Source organism: Pollachius pollachius (genome assembly GCF_949987615.1).
Source record: "Pollachius pollachius genome assembly, chromosome: 15".
NCBI lineage: Eukaryota > Metazoa > Chordata > Actinopteri > Gadiformes > Gadidae > Pollachius > Pollachius pollachius.
This window is the reverse complement of record NC_136948.1, coordinates 504742-524917: the sequence shown is the minus strand read 5'-3', so window position 1 is coordinate 524917 and position 20176 is coordinate 504742. Positions and strand designations below refer to the sequence as shown.

General features: G+C 44.5%; 1 protein-coding gene across 3 annotated transcripts in view; it reads left to right on the top strand.

Moving 5' to 3' along the window:
- Positions 1–18789, top strand: part of nrxn3a (neurexin 3a) — a gene marked incomplete at its 3' end in the record, with an annotated part of 139230 nt that extends 120441 nt beyond the window's left edge. For 2 of the 3 annotated variants that reach the window (XM_079752065.1, XM_079752064.1), the window contains 2 exons: positions 10208–10289; positions 18185–18789. In XM_079752065.1, the coding sequence (XP_079608191.1) occupies positions 10208–10289; positions 18185–18789 (687 nt within the window). The remainder of the gene's footprint in view (positions 1–10207; positions 10290–18184) is intronic. The other variant, XM_079752066.1, reaches the window with a different exon arrangement.
- Positions 18790–20176: the final 1387 nt, after the last annotated feature.

The following is a 20176-nucleotide window of genomic DNA, read 5'->3' as shown; positions in this document are numbered from 1 at the left end:
CTCAGGGGCCCCTAGTGCTCCACCCCTCAGACTCAGGGGCCCCTAGTGCCCTAGTGCTCCACCCCTCAGACTCAGGGGCCCCTAGTGCCCTAGTGCTCCACCCCTCAGACTCAGGGGCCCCTAGTGCCCTAGTGCTCCACCCCTCAGACTCAGGGGCCCCTAGTCAGACACCTCAGCCTCAGGGGCCCCTATGGGACCCCACAGCCTCAGGGGCCCCTAGTGCTCTACCCCTCAGCCTCTGGGGCCCCTAGTGCCCTAGTGCTCCTCCCCTCAGCCTCAGGGGCCCCTAGTGCTCTACCCATTAGCCTGTGGGGCCCCTAGTGCCCCACCCCTCAGCTTCAGGGGCCCCTAGTGCACCACCCCTCAGCCTGTGGGGCCCCAAGTGCTCCACCCCTCAGCCTGTGGGGCCCCTCAGACCTCCGTCAATAAGATGGGATGTACAGAACTATGAAGGCCAAATGAACATGAATGTCAGAATGAAGTGGGAGTCAGTTTCAACCAGGCGCCGTGGGGTTTGTTGACTGTGAATCCAGCTAGTGTTTGGTGATCAACAATCACGCAGCGCTGCTTTGAACATCTGGATTGGGACAGTGAGCCTAGGGATTCTAGGGGCGCGTGTGGTTTTGTCATTCTAGGGGCCCGTGTAAAAGGTGCATGAAAAACAGGACTGTCTGTATGTTCAGACGTGTGGTGTTGTAACACTAAAAGGACGCACACTTCACTGATTTCCATATTCAAACTCACACGTGTTTTCATGGAGGTGCCCCCCCCCCGATTTGGATACGGTTTGTCTTCCATCATAAACATCCGTAGAGATGGAGATATACTATATCTAGTAGCTATACTATATCTAGTAGCTATACTATACTAATACTCGGTGTAGACCTCGGCCCCCCTGTGTCCCCCCGCTCTAACCAGACACAGGGAGCTCTGGCTGGTCCCTGGCCTGGGGTCCGTCTGGGCGTCTGTCCACAGGCTAACGGAACAGGAGAGAGGACAGGGTTCCAGTGACCCCCAGCGCTGCTCTATCAGGGGGTACCGCTGTGGGAGGCGGTGGTCAGCCCCCGTCAGGCGCCCCCAGAGGCATGGCCCCCCTACGCCGACCGGTGGGCCTGCACTTCAGCTCCCCCGTTCAAATGCATTTACAACGGGCTCCTCCTGATGCCCAAGAGGCATGGCAGGGACGCTGTGTGTGTGTGTGTGTGTGTGTGTGTGTGTGTGATGGGCCTTGCCTTCCCCATTAACTGTGGCTACGCTAAATGTCCCCTTCCAGATGCACTCATTGTACACTTCATTATAGCGCCACTCCCGCGTCCACTGCCCTGTAGCGACCACACTCCCTCTCCCCTCGTCCCTCGTCCCTCTTCACTCGTCCCTCATCCCTCGTCCCTCGTCCCTCGTCCCTCGTCCCTCTTCCCTGCGTTTACAGTCCCGCCAGCGTTCATAAGCCATTAATCAGCATTGTTTCTACATTATGTTGTGTGGCCGGGGTTCTAGGATCTAGGATTGCACTCCCATGCAGCACAGTGATGACATGCTGCACTGAGACCTAACTCAGCTCCCAGAGCCGTCTGATAACGGCTGAACGCACTCCGTTCAGGGAGGCAGCCGTGCAGTCGGCCATGGTGCTAAATGCTCCAAGCAGCAGATCATGCATCTCAGGTAACAGCCTCTGCTCTGCGCGGATGGAAGTCAAATCATATGCAAACACGAGCAGACTGGACACAGCCCATAGAGCTGTGTGTGTGTGTGTGGGGGGGGGATGAAAACATATGAAGATGATAATATTATAAGTGACCAGACGTCCAAATAGGTTTTCCTTTTTTGTTTTGTTATTCCAGGACATATTCTTTGGATCATCTCCCCCAAATGGCTTCTATGACTATTTATATTGTTATGTCCTTCTCTATTGTTATGTCCCTAAGGTAGGGGCCATGTCTGGCTTTTATTCAGGGGCAGTAATTGACTCCTCTACAGGGAAGCTCTCTCCCCACCCTCCCTCTCCCTCCATCTCTCTTATCTTTCCCCCTCATTTGTCGATGCCAATCGACTGCAAGAGGATCCGAGTGGCTAACCTCCCTTGGTACATGATGCAGAAGGCATTATGCAAGGCATGATGCCTCTCATGTCCCTCTCCTCATATGAACACACACACACACACACACACCTGGATGAGAGATGCGATTACTGAACTGAATACTCAGTGTTCAATCAGAACAAAGAGTCTGTGACCTGAGAGCAAGATTAAAGCAACGGTTAAGTAGTATACATCCATGTCACTGCAATGATGAAGCTAAACCACATCTTCTCTCTCTCTTTCTCCCCCCCCCCATAGAATAAGCCCAAAGCCGCAGAGCTCTGTTTATTGTTCATCAGACACAATGAAAGGGGTATTTTCTGGTCCACATGGTGTTTTTGGGCTTTCATTTATTAGATAAGGTGTTTTGTCACGCTAAGCTATGGAAAATCCCTAAAATCCCCCCAAAATGTTGAACCTCAAAGCCAGGCTCCCCTCTGTCAACGCTGTTCCATTCCAAGGTGTATCACAAAAGATCTGTCAACCTTCAGAATTATAATCAGGTCTTTGTCCGCGAGCCCAAATAGATGGGTCTCACCGAGGGAAACTCAACTCTACTTCCAGAACATCTCATGACAGCGGTCGATGATTCAAATCATGTTTCCTTTCATTATCTCTTTGTTTCTCCATTGTGTTTATTTGATCTTTGATCTGTTATACGATTCCCTGGGAGACTGCAACCTTTCCTCCAACGTTTGCCCTGAAAGCCCATCTCATTCCCGCCTGTTCTACAGGCTGCAGGCCCCATTGCGCTCTGGTGTCCAGACAACGGTTCAATATCACAGCTTTCCTCTTATCCCTGGAGATGATGCGCTGGGGGTTGTGGACAGGGATCTAGCGGTGTTGGTTGCCTGGCTGGGCCCTTCCTATTGATTAATGACATCATAGAGCTGTACGTTACGGGGTACATGGCGAGGGGCTGAAGTCGTCACCATCAGTCCAGCCCTCTTGGCAGAGCAGACCACAGGGGAAGGAGAAGTTAACTAATTTGCCTGCTTAGAGGAATGAGGAGACAGCTGAGACGTCATCGCAGTGGCAACTCGGTGGGGGCAGTGGTTCAGATATCGTGTTCAAAATGTGGGTAAGAGAAAATTATATTTTTGAATTCAGTCTAGGAACCTTTTAATAGCTTTCAAATGATGGTATTGATCCAGGAGAATAACCTCTTAAGCTTTCATCTTAATATATCAAAATAGTTTTAGAACCTCTGTACAGCCTTCAAAGTTTTATCATGCAAATTTAGTCGCACGTGTATGAGGAAGTTGTGTTGTTGTGGAAGCACCAGAGACGTCGGAGAACCCGACGCAGTCTATTCATATATCATCCGGAGTCGCACACAGCTTTTGGTGTGATATTTTTTATTATATAGATATAGATATAATATGATATAATATTATATTATTTAGATATAGAGCTCCTTGAGTCGCAAACAGCAACAATCACTTTCTCCTCCATGCTGCGGTTGACTCCGGACTGCAGGGAACGGCCGGTTGAACGTTGATTGGCTGTCACTGTGTTCCCCCTTACCCCAGTGAAACAGGCTACTGTACAGAGACATCCCCCCCCCCCCCAACTAAGCCCAACAGGCTGAAGTGAGCTCGCTCTATAGGCTGGGACCTCCTCTTTGCCCTGTCCATTTTACTGAAATATAAACATAATACAAATAGGGATAATGGGCTCCTACAAAGGCCTATATGAGGTGCTGCCGACACAGACATTGTGTCACCTGTTGCTTTTTATCTTCTGAAAACTTGTTTTGTCTAGTCTGTTGCCCTAAACCTCTGCAGACTGATTTCCCATCAAAGTCTGGAACCCAGTGGTCAATAAAGCGGCCAGCCAAATGTTGCACACCAACGTCACCACGTGATCGACAACACGAAGCTAAACGCCTCCAGTCAGGGCTGCTTACGCTTGCTGAAGTTTGAACAGCCACCAATGAGTGGACACAATCTGGGTCTGGACGAGGATGAAGTCCCCCCCAACACCTTCCCTTCCTCTATTGTAAATCAGACGGCAGGCTGCTGGGCTGCTGCAGTACAGCTACATGATGTACGCCCCCCATAGCCTCCACCTGCTGGAGCAGTGACCAGGGGAGGACTGAGCAGCTGTTAGAGAGAGGGAGATAGGGGGAGATCATGTGGAGATGAGGATTTAGTAAGAATGGGTCATCTCTGTATTACCTTCTGTCTATACAAGTGAATCCACTCTACTAGCAGTGTCTACTTCAAAGGTCCGCCTTTTGAAAGAAAGAGTTATGGGATGGAATGGGGCTGTGATCCCCATGGCAACGACCCATTTTGGACTGATGCGGACATCAAACCGCTGGCCAGGAGTTCCACCCATCCCTACACACCGTGGTGTTGTATAGAAGTGTCCTAGAAGCTGAACCCCCTCCCAGACATTAACATCATCCGCCGCACAGACGGTAACACAGTGTTGCGATGGCACTTTGTGGATGAGGGGGATTATGGTGTGTGTTCTTAAATACATCCATGTTCTAGAAAAATTAGTTTCACTGTTTGATACCTGAAGTTTGGCTTTCAATCTTTTGGACAAAGTTGGTATCCTAAACAAATCTGTTGCGATACAACTGCAAACATCATCTTATCCCAACACATCACACAATACAGTACAGGACACATCACACAATACAGTAGAGGACACAATACAGTACAGGACACATCACACAATACAGTAGAGGACACAATACAGTACAGGACACATCACACAATACAGTAGAGGACACAATACAGTACAGGACACATCACACAATACAGTACACATCACACAATACAGTACAGGCCACCTCACACAGTACAGTACAGTACAGTACACCTCACACAGTACAGTACAGAACAGGACATATCACACAGTACAGTACAGAACAGGCCACCCTAGTCGTTGGAACTGACACACACTTGGCCTTTAAGCAGGAACAGCAAAACTATGTTCATAACTCTAACACAACCACCAACACATCACATTTGGCTAAATTAAATGTTATATTTATAGCAAAAATGATCACTAACCAGTTATTTATAGTGTGATATAATGATTGAAAAAGAGAGTGGACTTGTTTTTGTCATTGCGAATTAACGTAGAGCAAGAGCTTGGTGATTTGTAGGTGAAATGCGGTACAATGTTTTTTCTTCTACCCATCCGATTAAAGTGCTTTTTAATACATCACGATCATCTGGCTAGAAAGGATATTTCTCTTTCTCTCAACAAACCTTTCTGAATCCACAGATGTGCACACTCAAAAAGCCTTGTATCACCTTTTCATGGTGAATGTTATGCGGAACGACAATATCCGAAGGGTGCACATCATTTATTATAATTAGTCAATCATGACGGCATGAGCATTCCCAAGTCTGTGTCTCAACACTGCTTTTTTTAAATGTGCCTAACTTACACTCAGCTTTTCCATTCAAATTGTACAAATTGTACCAAAGTGTGCTCAATACCACTGATGTTAAAAGTTTGAAGTAGATTACAAGTGACATTTTTTATATGAGAGAACTTTTGGGGCCATGGGTTTGGAGAAGGGATTATTTGACTGCTGTGCTTGTCTAAGCGAATGCTATGCCATTAATCATCCGCCTGACCGGCTGGGCTTGTAGCTGTCCCTGGATGAGCACAACAAGGGGAGGCACAACTCTGCCGGAGAATGTCAAACACATGTACATCAGATAATACTCCAAGTAGCGGGCCACTGAACCTAGAAGCACCCACCGACAGCAATGAGATGCACTTGCTCTCAGTCTGTCTGGCCCATCTCATGATACCATCCCATACTGAAATGTCTGTAATACATATTGTAGGGAATGATGTGTCCTGAGTTTCTCCTTGTGATGACTGAGTGAATCCTTGACGCTTGTATTACTTGCAATAAACCAAAAAATGTGTGTTCCAATCATAGATGGGTTTTAATTACCAAAAATAAGGTTTTACAGATCCTTTATCTTGTTCAATAAATAATAAGGCAGACTGGATATATTAACTAAAGAATTTACAAAGAGCAGCATGAGCAACAAAAAAAACAAGCGAAGCCGAGACCAGGTCAAACAGCTGTGCTCTCAGTTGGCCGCGCCTCCTCGCGGCCTCTGTCCTATTGATGGCCTTTGACCTGCAGAGGGCACCACATCTCAATAAAGTAGTACAGAAGAGTCATGCATTATAATCAAAGTTAAACAAAGAAGAGGCTAAAATGGCTCCTACACATATACATTTCTACAGGTAAACTTAAACAGAATGTAATATGTGTGGTGTAGCATACAAAATAGCTAACCCTAACGTAATTATATTGACACACAATCATATTCACAAGGACACGTTCCCACAGAAAATATTAAATTTGGGTTAGTCTCAAAATCCATCCAACGAACAACCTTCAAAAAATGTTCCATGATTGAATCCATGATTTACACAGTGTTATATTGTACACAACACACAACTCACTTTTAAATCCATAGGAAATGATCTACTCATATATTTGAAAAGGAGACAAATTCTACAGGCACACATTACTTGCAAATGTAAATCGTTTGTGGATGCTGTCACAATCATTTGCATCTTCTGCACACAAAGATCGCCAGTAGTGTGTGAACTAAAATGTATTTGTTTGTAAATACAACACATGCATTTTAAATTTGTCATTTTGTTTTTGATTGCAGCCAATCACATTAGATGTTTTTTAACTATAGGATTTAGGTTAATATGTATCGTATGCAGCAGGCCAAACGTTGTGCACCAAGCAGTTCAGTTTTAGCTTAACTCAGCCGAAGACCCACTCTGCAGATACTCTGGGTTCAACTCATTGTTAGTGTTTATTCTTTAGCCATATTCTCCCAAACATATCTACGGATGTAGGCGTGTTTGGCAAATGGAATCAAATTATACATTTGATGGGGGTCAGATGAATTACTCAAACAATGGACTCAAACAAAACACAAATGCAAAAGTTGCGTCACAGCCTCAGAGATTCTCAGAAATTAGTAGAAATTTGAAGTAAGTATACAAATGTTCCATTTATTGCATTAATATAAGTTTCAGAATATACATCAGTATACCTGATCCGTTTTTTTAGACTGAGCATATTTAATAAATAATGTCTCCCTAAGGGATGGATTACGCTTTCTGCCACATCGCTTTTTGGTCTCAACCGTGACAAAAGGGCCAAACCTTTTCTTATAACTATGAAAAAAGCACATCATTTGGTATATGTGTATCATTTCGAACAAATATGACAATCTCAGAGCTTGATTCAACCAAACAAGACTTATCTTAACAGGACTCATTGAGCCTGGGGGTAATCTGTGGATAGAGACAGTCACCCGGAGAGAGCTGCAGCAGAGTATGCAGATGCGTTCACATACTAATTGAGATGCCGTCCTTATGACTGCATTGCTGGCCTGCTTGTCTCTCCCCCGTCTCCCTCCCCCTCACCCTGCCTCCCCCTTCTAACCTGGGCCCAGTGTGATGCTAATGTCTCCTGGCATGGCTAGCAGGCTCTGTCAGTTAGCAGCCCGGCCGTGGAGAAAATCCCATGTCCATTAGTCTTATCTGGTCTAAGTATGCACAGACAGACATGGACACATCCTGCAACATCTGCTACAACACGGGCAAGAGCTGGAAATAGGAGATATTTGCATGTCCAGTACCTGAGTTTTCATATCCATAGAAAATATCCTTAGAGACAATTTTGACCTCAGTTCAAATAACATCCTAGAGCGACCTATGATATCATCGCTTACATTACTCGGGATTTCCGGATGTGGGAGTGATATCCCAGGAGCAAAGCATGCTTCCTATCCAGCCTGTTTACGGTGCTCAAGACTGTAGTAATCCAATCAGTGTTAAATGTGAGCATGGGGAATATTACGGGCAACACCAATACTTAAATTAATTCTATCGGCATCCCTAATGACATTAAGGTCGGTCTTCAACAGGGGACATGAATTCTTGACGCAAAAGCATGTACGCTCGCAGATGGTTGACGTGATGAGCACATGTTCCACAGTATGAGAAAGTGAGTTCACAAACACAAAATGTAAATCTGCAAATCTGATTGTGTGTGTGTGTGTGTGTGTGTGTGTGTGTGTGTGTGTGTGCCAGGCTCCTTGCTTGTTTATCAGATCATTGGCTGAAGTCACTCCACATTAACCCGGAATTGAACAATTACTGTGGTCATTGGTTTTCTCACATCTGTTATCATCCCTCTGCGATGAGCCAGGGGTGGCCTCCACAGTATATCTCAACTCAATGAATAATTTCATATTCACTAGAAAGGTGTGCATTCAGAGCGCTTACTCATCTCAACCCCATTTTGAATGCTTTTTTTTTTTACGTTGCCCAACGATCAACCTTTCAGAGACTGAAACCGCGTCCTACTGAATCACGACATTGGGTTCTGGAGGGAGGGGGCCTTGTTTTATCTCCTAGCGTCAAGCTGGGATTATTTACTGTCCCACTTCTATCCCCCTGGAGGCGGAGGACTCCATTACCCCTTGTGATATTTATAATTTCATAAAGCCTCTCTCTATGACAACCTTTTATTTTATGACAAGCCCACCTACCACGCCACCCGGCCAATCTGCTCCCAATAAAGTCTCTGAGCGGCTGGAGGTCTGGAGCAGAGAGAGTGGGCCTCAGGGTGGAGCAGAGAGAGTGGGCCTCAGGGTGGAGCAGAGAGAGTGGGCCTCAGGGTGGAGCAGAGAGAGTGGGCCTCAGGGTGGAGCAGAGAGAGTGGGCCTCAGGGTGGAGCAAAGAGAGTGGGCCTCAGGGTGGAGCAGAGAGAGTGGGCCTCAGGGTGGAGCAGAGAGAGTGGGCCTCAGGGTGGAGCAGAGAGAGTGGGCCTCAGGGGGGAGCAGAGAGTGGGCCTCAGGGTGGAGGAGAGAGAGTGGGCCTCAGGGTGGAGGAGAGAGAGTGGGCTTCAGGGTGGAGGAGAGAGAGTGGGCCTCAGGGTGGAGCAGAGAGGGTGGGCCTCAGGGTGGGGAAGAGAGAGTGGGTCTCAGCAGGGTGGAGCAGAGAGAGTGGGCCTCAGGGTGGAGGAGAGAGAGTGGGCCTCAGGGTGGAGCAGAGAGAGTGGGCCTCAGGGTGGAGCAGAGAGAGTGGGCCTCAGGGTGGAGCAGAGAGAGTGGGCCTCAGGGTGGAGCAGAGAGAGTGGGCCTCAGGGTGGAGCAGAGAGGGTGGGCCTCAGGGTGGAGCAGAGAGGGTGGGCCTCAGGGTGGAGCAGAGAGGGTGGGCCTCAGGGTGGAGCAGAGAGAGTGGGCCTCAGGGTGGAGCAGAGAGAGTGGGCCTCAGGGTGGAGCAGAGAGAGTGGGCCTCAGGGTGGAGCAGAGAGGGTGGGCCTCAGGGTGGAGCAGAGAGGGTGGGCCTCAGGGTGGGGCAGAGAGAGTGGGCCTCAGGGTGGAGGAGAGGGTGGGCCTCAGGGTGGAGGAGAGAGGGTGGACCTCAGGGTGGAGGAGAGAGTGGGCCTCAGGGTGGAGGAGAGAGTGGGCCTCAGGGTGGAGCAGAGAGGGTGGACCTCAGGGCGCTGGGCGTGAGCTGAGAGGACACATTTCAGACATTGGTCAAAGACGTCATCAGGGTCAGAGTGACCCCGACTCTGGTATAACACCTCCTCCCCGCTGGCTCTGTCTCTGTAATAAAGACCAAACCTTTCAAGGCGTGGCGCTGGCAAAGGTGAAGGGAGAGTGATTGAATTAAATTTTACGACAAAGTAAAACGAAAATAATAAAGTGGATGGAAAAAATAATATGAAATCAATCCTGCATGTGAAGGTGAATACATTGACTTTATTCTTTCATTGAAGATATGAGAGTGAACGTCCAGCCAATGTTTTAAATGATTGGGATTTTAGTTTTCAAAGCGCTAGAACCCTTTTGCAGAAGTTAATAGATCTATCTTTTAAATTCTAAATAATTCATTTCTAACCATGGAACCTATTCACAAATGATGACAGACATTCTACCGGATGTGTCGTCTTACAGGAAACCTCTGTGTTTCACAGTTTGAAGAGTGCCAGGATTGAGGTGGCCAACGTGCTGACTGTCTGTCTCTTCTGTCCGTCTGTCTCGTGTCCTTTGTGTCTGTTGGGGCTCTTTCTCCCCCACGGCGCTGGGGCCACAGCACTCCACGGATGAGATCGTGTCCTCTGCAGAGTGCTCCAGCGACGACGAGGACCTGGAGGAGTGCGAGACCGGCCATGCAGGTGGGCTAGGTCAGTTTGCTTGTTTTGTTTTTTCCTTTCCTTCATGCTCTTCCCCATCCGTCCTAAAGCATCGCACCCCATGGCTGCTCTAAGTGTAACTCAGGAGTCAGAGCGCAGCGGTCCTGTGAGGAGGAACGCCAGCTGGGAGCTCTCTCAAATGGCCCAAATTCTAGAGGATGTAAAAGAAAAACCGAGATATGGCAGCCTGGAATATGGTAACCAGAGACTAAAGACCACCAAAGGATGTAATGTCAAAGAGTTTCTTCCACTTCCAAATCTTTAATCTTTTTAAAGTATTTAAAAGCCATTTAGCCAAAGGGACAACAGATGAAATTTTGCAATTTTGCTAACTCTGGCACATTTACATTTTGAGTGTAAACTAAAAATGTAAATTGATTGTCCCTTTTAAATACATAAAACAATTAAATAAATCAAAATAAATTGCATTACATGGGGAAACCGTCAACGGAATAAATCTTTAAGTTGAAGATAATTTGCAAAAAAATAGCTACAGAAGTGCGTCACAAAAAAGAGACAAGAGCGCCACTATGGCCTTCGTATTTAAATATTAATGAAAAAAAAAAGAGTTTTTATGCACCTTTTGCTCCACTAGGGAACCAGATCCCTTATTCTGTGAAAGAATGCATGTTACACTTGGGTGGTCTTTCCACGCAGCACCAATGAGCTACACTTGCCCATGGGGTTTTTCGAAGTGGTTAACATGGTCACATACTAATTTAGCCCCATATGGAGCTAAAATGAAGACATAAATAATTTCCAGAGTTCAAAATTAGTATTGAGATGAGCCATGTTCTCTGCATTGATGCTTCAAAATGTATCACCGTGTTTGAGTCAAACGCTGCTGTGAAGGGCGCTGTGACTGCATCTTCACCTGATACATTGTGACATAACATGTATTTAAGTTTTTAAGATTTTCTCTATATAAGTAAAATCTGAAATAAGAAATCTTGAGTAGATGAAGTAGTTTTTTTTTGTGTTTTCCATATTTAGACGCTTGTTTTGGCGATACATGAAATTGAGAAGTATCATCGGATTTCTGTGTACATTTTGTTTCAGTTTATTCTTATTTTTGGTTTTGTTTTTCTTCTGTCTTTTTCTAAAACAATAACAATCTAAAATAGGGCATTATAATGTAGAGGCAAAACAAATCATATTTATTTGGTTTTATTTTACGTTCGTTTTTGAGGGAATTTGGTCCGGGTCCTTATCTTAAGAGCAATCTGTCTCCATCATGTCTCTGCAGCAAAGCACAGTTTAACGTTTTAGTTTAAGTTTTATGTTTCCCAATTTAAGCTAAGACATTAATTCCAGTTTACAATAAGATGTTCCTTAAGCAAGTTCCTTCCTTAAGTAAGTCATTATCATCTAATGACACCTAGGTTTATAACAATACACCTTTTTTATTATATTATTTTCAATGTTGAAAGCCTGATTCCACGAGATTTCTGATTATTTACACACTTACACACTAACAATAGTTAAAAAAAAACATAATTTGGTTTGAAAATGTTTATGCAAATATGAAACTGTCAGATTGAAAGAGGAGTCTCAGTGATTGGTCTGAATTCAGAGAGACATGAGGCGAGTGTTGCTCTTCAGTTGGGTATAGGGTTACATAATATTACCCTTCCCCCTAAGGTCAATGCCAATTTCTCCCAAAATATATGTGACAGATAGCAGTGAAAACGGGCTTAATTATCTTCCCTGTATCCTAACACTCATGGGACTTTTGAAGACTGACACAGACAGGGCCCCAGTCATCATCATGTTTTTACACAGAAGCTCACCCCATTCTAACCCTGACATCATTCGCCGTGGACCGGCACATGCTTTGTTGACTTGATGTGTCTTTTGTTTGTTCCGATGCGAGCCGATACTATTTCTCCATTTTCCTTTCTTTTGTATCATGAGTGAAGCGAGGATTCCGGTGTGTTTCGTTACATTTTGGAGTGCTGCTTCACTATTTTTGTTTGTTGCCAAAACCATCATTCTCATTTGTCAGCCAATTATTATCCAGAAAAATTTGACATTCTTGTCTGGTCTCATATCATTGTGTGAAGCATGAAATTTCAAAAGATGAAAACAATGTTTTCCTTCGTGGCTGAAACATTTTATCAAGCTTTTATTAAAAAAACATTCAACATTTTTTATTTCTACCAAAGCAGAACAGAAAATGGCAACATTATCTTTTACGACGCAAACCTTTTAGGAAACGTGTAGATTTTACATAAGAATTTAATATGTGACATAAATGGCACCCTCACGTTTCCTTACGTCATTTAAATGCCCTCCCAACCAAACCCAAAGCTCCAAAACGCCTTTCTGCATTCGAGCGAATCAAACCTTGGGGATTGTCTCTGCTGAACCAAATGCACATTCCCATTCACTCAGTGGTTCCAGGCTATGGCTTCACCCCACACCAATGGGGTTACTGGAATGTGTTTTGGTGCATTCCCTTTAGGGTTAGATTTGAATATTTGGTTATCTTTAAGTAACCCAAATTGCAGATTGGTGAAACAATATTTTTGCACCAAATGAGACGTCTTGCCATTTTTTGATGTGCTCCATTAGGGGGATGTGACAGCAGACTGTTCTGGGGTGTTGGTGTGCAGCATGTCTTCTGTTGGCTTCACCTGGGGGGGCTCCAGCTCCGTCTCATCTAGGCCTCACCGGCTGCTTCTGTGTTTGAGTCGCTCTCCCCCCTCTCCCCCCTCTCCCCCCCTCTCCCCCCCCTCTCCCCCTCTCCCCCTCCCCCCTACCCTTCTGTCACTCTCTAAATGGTGTCTGTTTATTTTTCTCTGTGCACCCCCACCCTAACCATCTGCACCCCCTTATAATTACATATGATGGCTATTCAAATGATACTGATTAACTAAGTATCACTGCACTCCAGCCTACATGATATAACTGATGACTTTGGAAATGACTGGACAAATATTATCACAATGTAATACCCAAAGAATGGCGCGTTACCGTTCAAATTCTACCAAGCTGCTATAGCACTTTGAACACACCTAGTAGGTGTTAACACACAAACAGTTGGATATTATCAACCGACTTTTAGGACAATGTGGTAGGCTAGCCTAAAATATATCAGATGTAATTCATCTTTTGTCTTTTGTCTGTCTGCAGGAAAGCAGTCCCTTATGTACAAAATGCATATTCAAGTTATCTTAAATTAAAGGAATCTGCATTAAACAAAAAGCAAGTGACAGATGAAGTTCTTGAATCTTTCATCTATTCTAATTACTGTGATTTCCCAGCTTTTTGTATCAAATTCCAGTTCATCAAAAACTCCAGTCCTCAGACAAATGCATTTACAGAAAGGGTACGTGTACTCCCAAGGATTTAGATGTTAGAGTATCTTCAAATCTTCAGTTTATCAGTCAAATACATAAATACATCAATGAATTTGATAACTGGAAAATGGTGTGACCCAAAGGTCTCTTTTGCTTAATGCTAAGACACATGCCATCATATGCAATTATTGTTTCCAAATATTTACTTGAATCTACATTTAATCTGCAAATAAAAGGTGGTGGGAACATTACAAAAGACGATGTATTGGAGAATGTGTCAAAATCCTGACTGGCTAAAGCTTCATTCATATTGCTGTATTGTTAGCACTATCAGCATAATTTCAATGGGACAGTAGTAAAAAAGTACAAAAATGCATGTAGAGCTACATTAATGTAAATTTGTACACATGTATTACTGCTACAAAGCAAATCTGGAATCATTTCAATAAAAAGTTCCTGGATATTTTGGATGGCCTCCTACTGCTATCACATACTTTTCTTTATACATCTTATATCCACGACAAGGAAGAGGATTATATTAAGAACTAGTGAAAGGTTTTCATGAATCTGAAAAATGATCATAATAAAAACATAAACTTCCCACCTTTGTACTTTGCTTGAAGTCATTGGGATCTCCTCACATGGTTTCAGACAAAGCATAAATAACCATTTAAAGGAATCATTAAAGAGGATACAGCCAATATGAAGGAAGCAGCAGCCGATGTCATCTGGAACACTCTTAGTGACCGCATAGAACTGGTGTGGCCTCCCGGAAAACCCTGACCTCCTGGAATTACCTTTCAGTTTCTCGCAAAAAATCGAAGAATCTGGCCCCGCTAAGGTTGAAACCAACTTCCAAAGCTAAGGGAGTGTTGCGCAAAAGGTTACTTAGCTTTTTTAGCCTGATTGGTGGGAGTAATTTACAACCTAGGCCCCGCCGGCACTGATTGGTCCAGCCACTTTTAAATGGTAAAGATAGTGTAACCGAGCGATGCCAGACTGATGCTGTCTCCTACATCAACACGGTCCCCTGAGGCCTTGGATGGCCTGTCTATCATCTGACCTCTTTCTGTTTCCACATTGTTTCAGGGTTTCCATTGTAAACGTTTGTCCCACGTCTATTAATACAACTTGATATATTCCTTCTACTCCCCCCCCCCCAACTCATCCATCGGCCCTAGATTACTGTGTCGTCTGTTTATTTTTGTACTTTCCCTAAATGCAACTTTAAGCATGCACCAACATCTGCCAGTACAAACCAAAATATCAATAAAGGGATAATACAAGAAATCAAATGAAGCCACTCTCAGCCTGTCCCTTCTCTCTGTCTCTGTCTTTCTCTCGCTCTTTCTCTCTATCTGTCTTTCTCTCACTCTTTCTCTCTCTCTCTGTCTCTCTCTCTCTCTCTCTCCCCCTCTTTCTGTCCTCTCTCTCTCTCTCTGTCTGTCTGCCTTGCTCTCTCTCTCTCTCTCTGTCCTCTCTCTCTCTGTCCTGTCTCTCTGTCCTCTCTCTTTCTCCCCCCCCTCTCTCGCTCTCTCTCTCTCTCCCTCGCTCTCCTCTCTCTCTCTCTCTCTCTCTCTCTCTCTCTCTCTCTCTCTCTCTCTCTCTCTCTCTCTCTCTCTCTCTCTCCCTCTCTCTCCACCCAGACCGCACGGCCGCCTCATGTGTAATAACTACCATTAGTGGATATATTTGATATATACATTTGATATATATTTGTCATCAGGAACACAGAGAGCGGGTCAGTCCTCTCTCGACTGTGTCTGTTTTCTTTCGTGTGCATCTGGTTGTAGTATGTTTTTTAAATTACTTTGTTTATTTCATCTTCTACATTTTCCACATTCAATTTTTTCTTTTTTAGTTAATAAGTAGTTATAATCTGTCCAATGTTCTACCGATACCAACAGTCAGTCTATAATTATTAATGGCATTTGTGTTCTGATTCTGATATTTATTTGTGGTTTATTGAGTATGTTTGGTTTGCTTTGTAAATGATCACTTGTGAATATTTGAACTATAGTTTGAACATTATTTATTCATATGTGGATTTGGTGCTACCTTGGCTGGGTGTGTGCTCAGGTTGTAACACACAGCTTGAACTGGTGTTCTATTGTTCATTTGATTCAAACCTTTCTACTCTTTGTTTTAATCTTCTTTCTTCCTTTATGCTCACCTAAGCCCACACATTAGCTAATGAAGAAGTTCCAGATCCACATATGTGAAGGTCTATTCTGAGCTATTTCGCTATACCTGAGCTAAACTTTTATACAACCAATCTTACCAAAAATGGATTACCTTGACACAAAAATATGAAATATTTTTTGAATTAAAAACCCGAAATATATATTGCATGGCTGAGAAGTTGCAGTTTAGGGTTTGTCGGACTTGTGAGTCTCAAGAGTTCTCCTGTTTTGTTTATTTTTCTTTCTGTATAAATGGGCATGTATATGCTCATTGTTTGTACTGTATCCCCGTCCCTTCCTTACAGCCACAAGCTCTAATGCTGCCCAACCGCTTCGTACTGCCTTTACATGGACATGGCAACTGACTCACACAATCACCATCATCGCCCTCATTTCCTACTTAGAGTGTTCATAGGCCCCTTCCCCACTCCCAGCCCCCCCAAGTCTATCCTCGTCTCTAGAGATAATAAATATCTATATATATATATATGGTCATTCATCCATTCTAAATGAAGAACAAACAATTTAAGCAAAAATCCTAACAATGAATAGAATGTAGATATTTATGGAGAAGTCTATCGAAAACGAAAAAACTTGTAGATGTACAGTTTTTTTGTAAGAGCAGAAATTATTTATGTCAAGGAAAAAAACAAAACAGAATTATGGTGAAGTTTATTTTTTATGTTACGTGGTGTGGATGTATTTGTTGTTGCCTCCCTGTATCATCATGTTTAAAGATAGATTCAACACAAACCTCGATGTTTAACAGCAGTGAACAATTACAAAAGAACATATTTACACAACTTTCCTTTGTGAACCCTTTTCCTCATGCCAAACATACGGGCAATCTGACAATGTAAGTTGAGAATTCAAAATATTTTATTATGTTGTGTCTTTAAGGGCCAGTTTAAGATGCAGTTTTTAAGGTTTTCCCCACTGAAAAAGTCCAAATAAAAAATGTACAATGTACCGTAGCATCAGTTGATTGGGTTTGAAGACTAATCAGTACCAACATCTCCAAATAACACCCACAGATAAATGAGCCAATCACGGTGAGCTTTGCTGTTGTCCTTAAAAACTGCATCTCTCGGTTTTAAGTTAAGCAGCGATTTTATATCTGTCGCCAATAGATCTGTGTTTGTGTTCGCAAACGTCATCAGTTATGTTCGTATCAATGCGATTTTTTTTTTTTTTTTTTTATAATTGATCTTTTTGGTTTAGGTTATGCCTTATGCAAATAGTATTCACAGATATATTTAACAATTAGTCCCAGTAACTCCATTATATATAGACAACAACTATAGACAATCATTGGTTACTAGGCCTTCATTGATAAACATATTTAAACATATCTCCCCTCGCCCTGTTTAACCCATGTTGTAGATCAATACATTCTAGATGCATTCCACCTATGGAGGTATTAACATACTCCAATCTGAACATTGTACATGTAATCATTTAGGCAAAATGTTCAGAATATTTTAGGTAAACCTATAGGCATTTACACGACCAAAGTAAAGAACCAAGCGCTAGTCAAAGTATCCCAGTCATCCACTTCTTCTAGCGCTGTGCTGCGTCAACCTCTTGGTTTGCCGCTGTCCGCGGTTGTGTCTGTCGCATGGCGGTCTGCATGAACTTAACGAGCTTGAGCGGTCTGCATGAACGTTAAAAAGCTTGAGCGGTCTGCATGAACGTTAAAGAGCTTGAGCGGTCTGCATAAACGTTAACGAGCTTGAGCGGTCTGCATAAACGTTAAAGAGCTTGAGCGGTCTGCATGAACGTTAAAGAGCTTGAGCGGTCTGCATGAACGTTAAAGAGCTTGAGCGGTCTGCATGAACGTTAAAGAGCTTGAGCGGTCTGCATGAACGTTAACGATCTTGAGCGGTCTGCATGAACGTTAACGATCTTGAGCGGTCTGCATGAACGTTAACGATCTTGAGCGGTCTGCATGAACGTTAACGATCTTGAGCGGTCTGCATGAACGTTAACGAGCTTGAGCGGTCTGCATGAACGGTAACGAGCTTGAGCGGGATGCGGTGTGGTCCTTCTCTCTAACATGTCTGTCTGTCTATCTCTGACCCTAGGAGGTGAATTAGTGATGCCGGTACATGTTGAGGAGTCCTTAGCGAGCCCCCTAGCGCCCCCCTCCACCCCCAGCCCCCCACTCCTCACCGTTATTGAGAGCACCAAAGAGCCCTCGCCCGGGGCCCCGGCGGCGAGGCCCCCGTGCCGGTCGGACCGAGGCAGCCATGATTGTGATGATGATGATGATGATGATGCTGGCTTGGTGATTTGGGGGTTTGGCTCTGGGGCAGCGATCAACCCGCCCCCCCCGCTGCTGATCATGATGATGATGATGAAGATTCTCACACCACCTTCTCCTTGGTAACAGATAAGACCTTTTCCTCACCGGCCTTTGAAGGTGGCTACAAAACTCTCCCGCCCGAGTGGGACACGCAGACTGTTAGAGCTAACCTCAAGCCCCCCCGCCCCGGCGGCGCCACGCCGCCCTCCCTCGACCAGACCACCGCCGCCTCCACCCTCCGCACCCCCGAGCGGCCCGCGGGCAAAATGAATCACCGGCCGCTTAAGCCCCGGCCCGGCCTAGGCCCGCCCCCGCCGCCCTCTGAGCGAGACGCCTCCAGGGGCCCTCTAATAACCTCCCCCGTGTTCCGTAATGTACCCACAGCACTCCCCACCGATCCTGGCGTCAGGCGCGTCCCTGGGTCCGCGGAGGTTCTCCGCGAGGCCAGCAGCACCACCGGGATGGTCGTCGGGATAGTGGCGGCCGCCGCCCTGTGCATCCTCATCCTCCTGTACGCCATGTACAAGTACAGGAACAGGGACGAAGGCTCCTACCAGGTGGACGAGAGCCGCAACTACATCACCAACTCGGCCGTGCAGAGCAACGGCGCCCTGCTGAAGGACAAGCAGCCGGGCTCCAAGGGCAGCAGCAAGAAGCAGCAGCAGAACAAGGACAAGGAGTACTACGTGTGAGTGTGAGGCACTAGGGCAGCACGCCGAGAGGAGAGAGCGAGAGAGGCCTGCTCTCGAGCAGAACCAGAGCGAGAGAGTGAGAGAGAGAGAGAGCGGCCTGCTCTCGAGCAGAACCAGAGCGAGAGAGTGAGAGAGAGAGATTGATTGAGAGAGATTAAGGAGGAATGATGAGAACATTTAACTCTCGGCGTTCCTGTTTCAGGGAGCTGTTGACACATGACGATGGTATGATCACGGACCTTGGATCTCTGTGCCAAGAGGACAACTGCTGACATGTACTGTAATATAAAGCACACTTACTATTGTAAGCATACAGCAAAACGGCTAACTAGCAACTTTAGTGACCTTACTCTTCAATCCAGTTCAGAGACGTTATCAGTGTAGTAACAATTAGCAGCTACATCATTCTCCTAAGTGACTTTTAGAGCTATGTGATCCTCAGTTAAATAACAAAAAAAATAGATTTTTTGTATACGTGTTGATGATGAATAAGCTCATCTTATCTTGACCGATTTCAGCATGTAAGCAACATGTCGTGCTTAACGAGAGGGGGGTCAAGACACGAGATCATTGTAAAAGACAACACACGGGAAAAAAAAGGACTCTTTCCATTTCAGAATATGACAAATTTGTATTGTTTATACATTATACAAGTGTGGTGTCTTATTTATTTCCTTTTTTGCTGTAAGCAAAAAAAAAGAAGAAAATTACTGTGTATCAAATCAAGTGAGCAAATTATAAGGGCAGATCTCGTAGGATCTTTTAGCTCTGTGGCATCTGATTTAACAACTATTACTCTCACTGTCTGGCGCAGCAACGCGTTGGGACACACAGTTTGCTTGTGGCAAGAAGTGGTTGGTTAATCTTGTCCTGGTTTATAAAAAATAAAAATAAGCAACTGATTGTAAAATGCATGCCATCCTGATACTACTGGAACGGTACAGTACAGTGCAGTACAGTACAGTGAAAAGTACATTTCACAATGTTTTCAACGAAAGACTTTGGGTTTTCCTCCAGGCCAAAACGGTTTTCATCATCAGACACACAATCCTTTATTTATTTATTTTTTTAAGCAGCTCTTTTGATCCTCATTTCCCAAAATGTCCCCTACAGGAAAAAAAAAGTATATATATATAAATATATATATATATATAATTATATATATATCAACATACTTTTGTTGATTTGCAGCCAGTGGTTGGTGTTTCCTTCAGCTCTGTATGTGGGGTGCATTGCCTACGGTTCTATTTTCTATGGTGTTGTCTGGAGGGCAACAGATACTATAACACTGTTAACTATACAGAAATAAACCTAATGTGAAAAAGTGTGAATTCTATTTGCTGTCACAGTCGACTGTGTCAAAACAAAATTTGTTTACATATTTTAT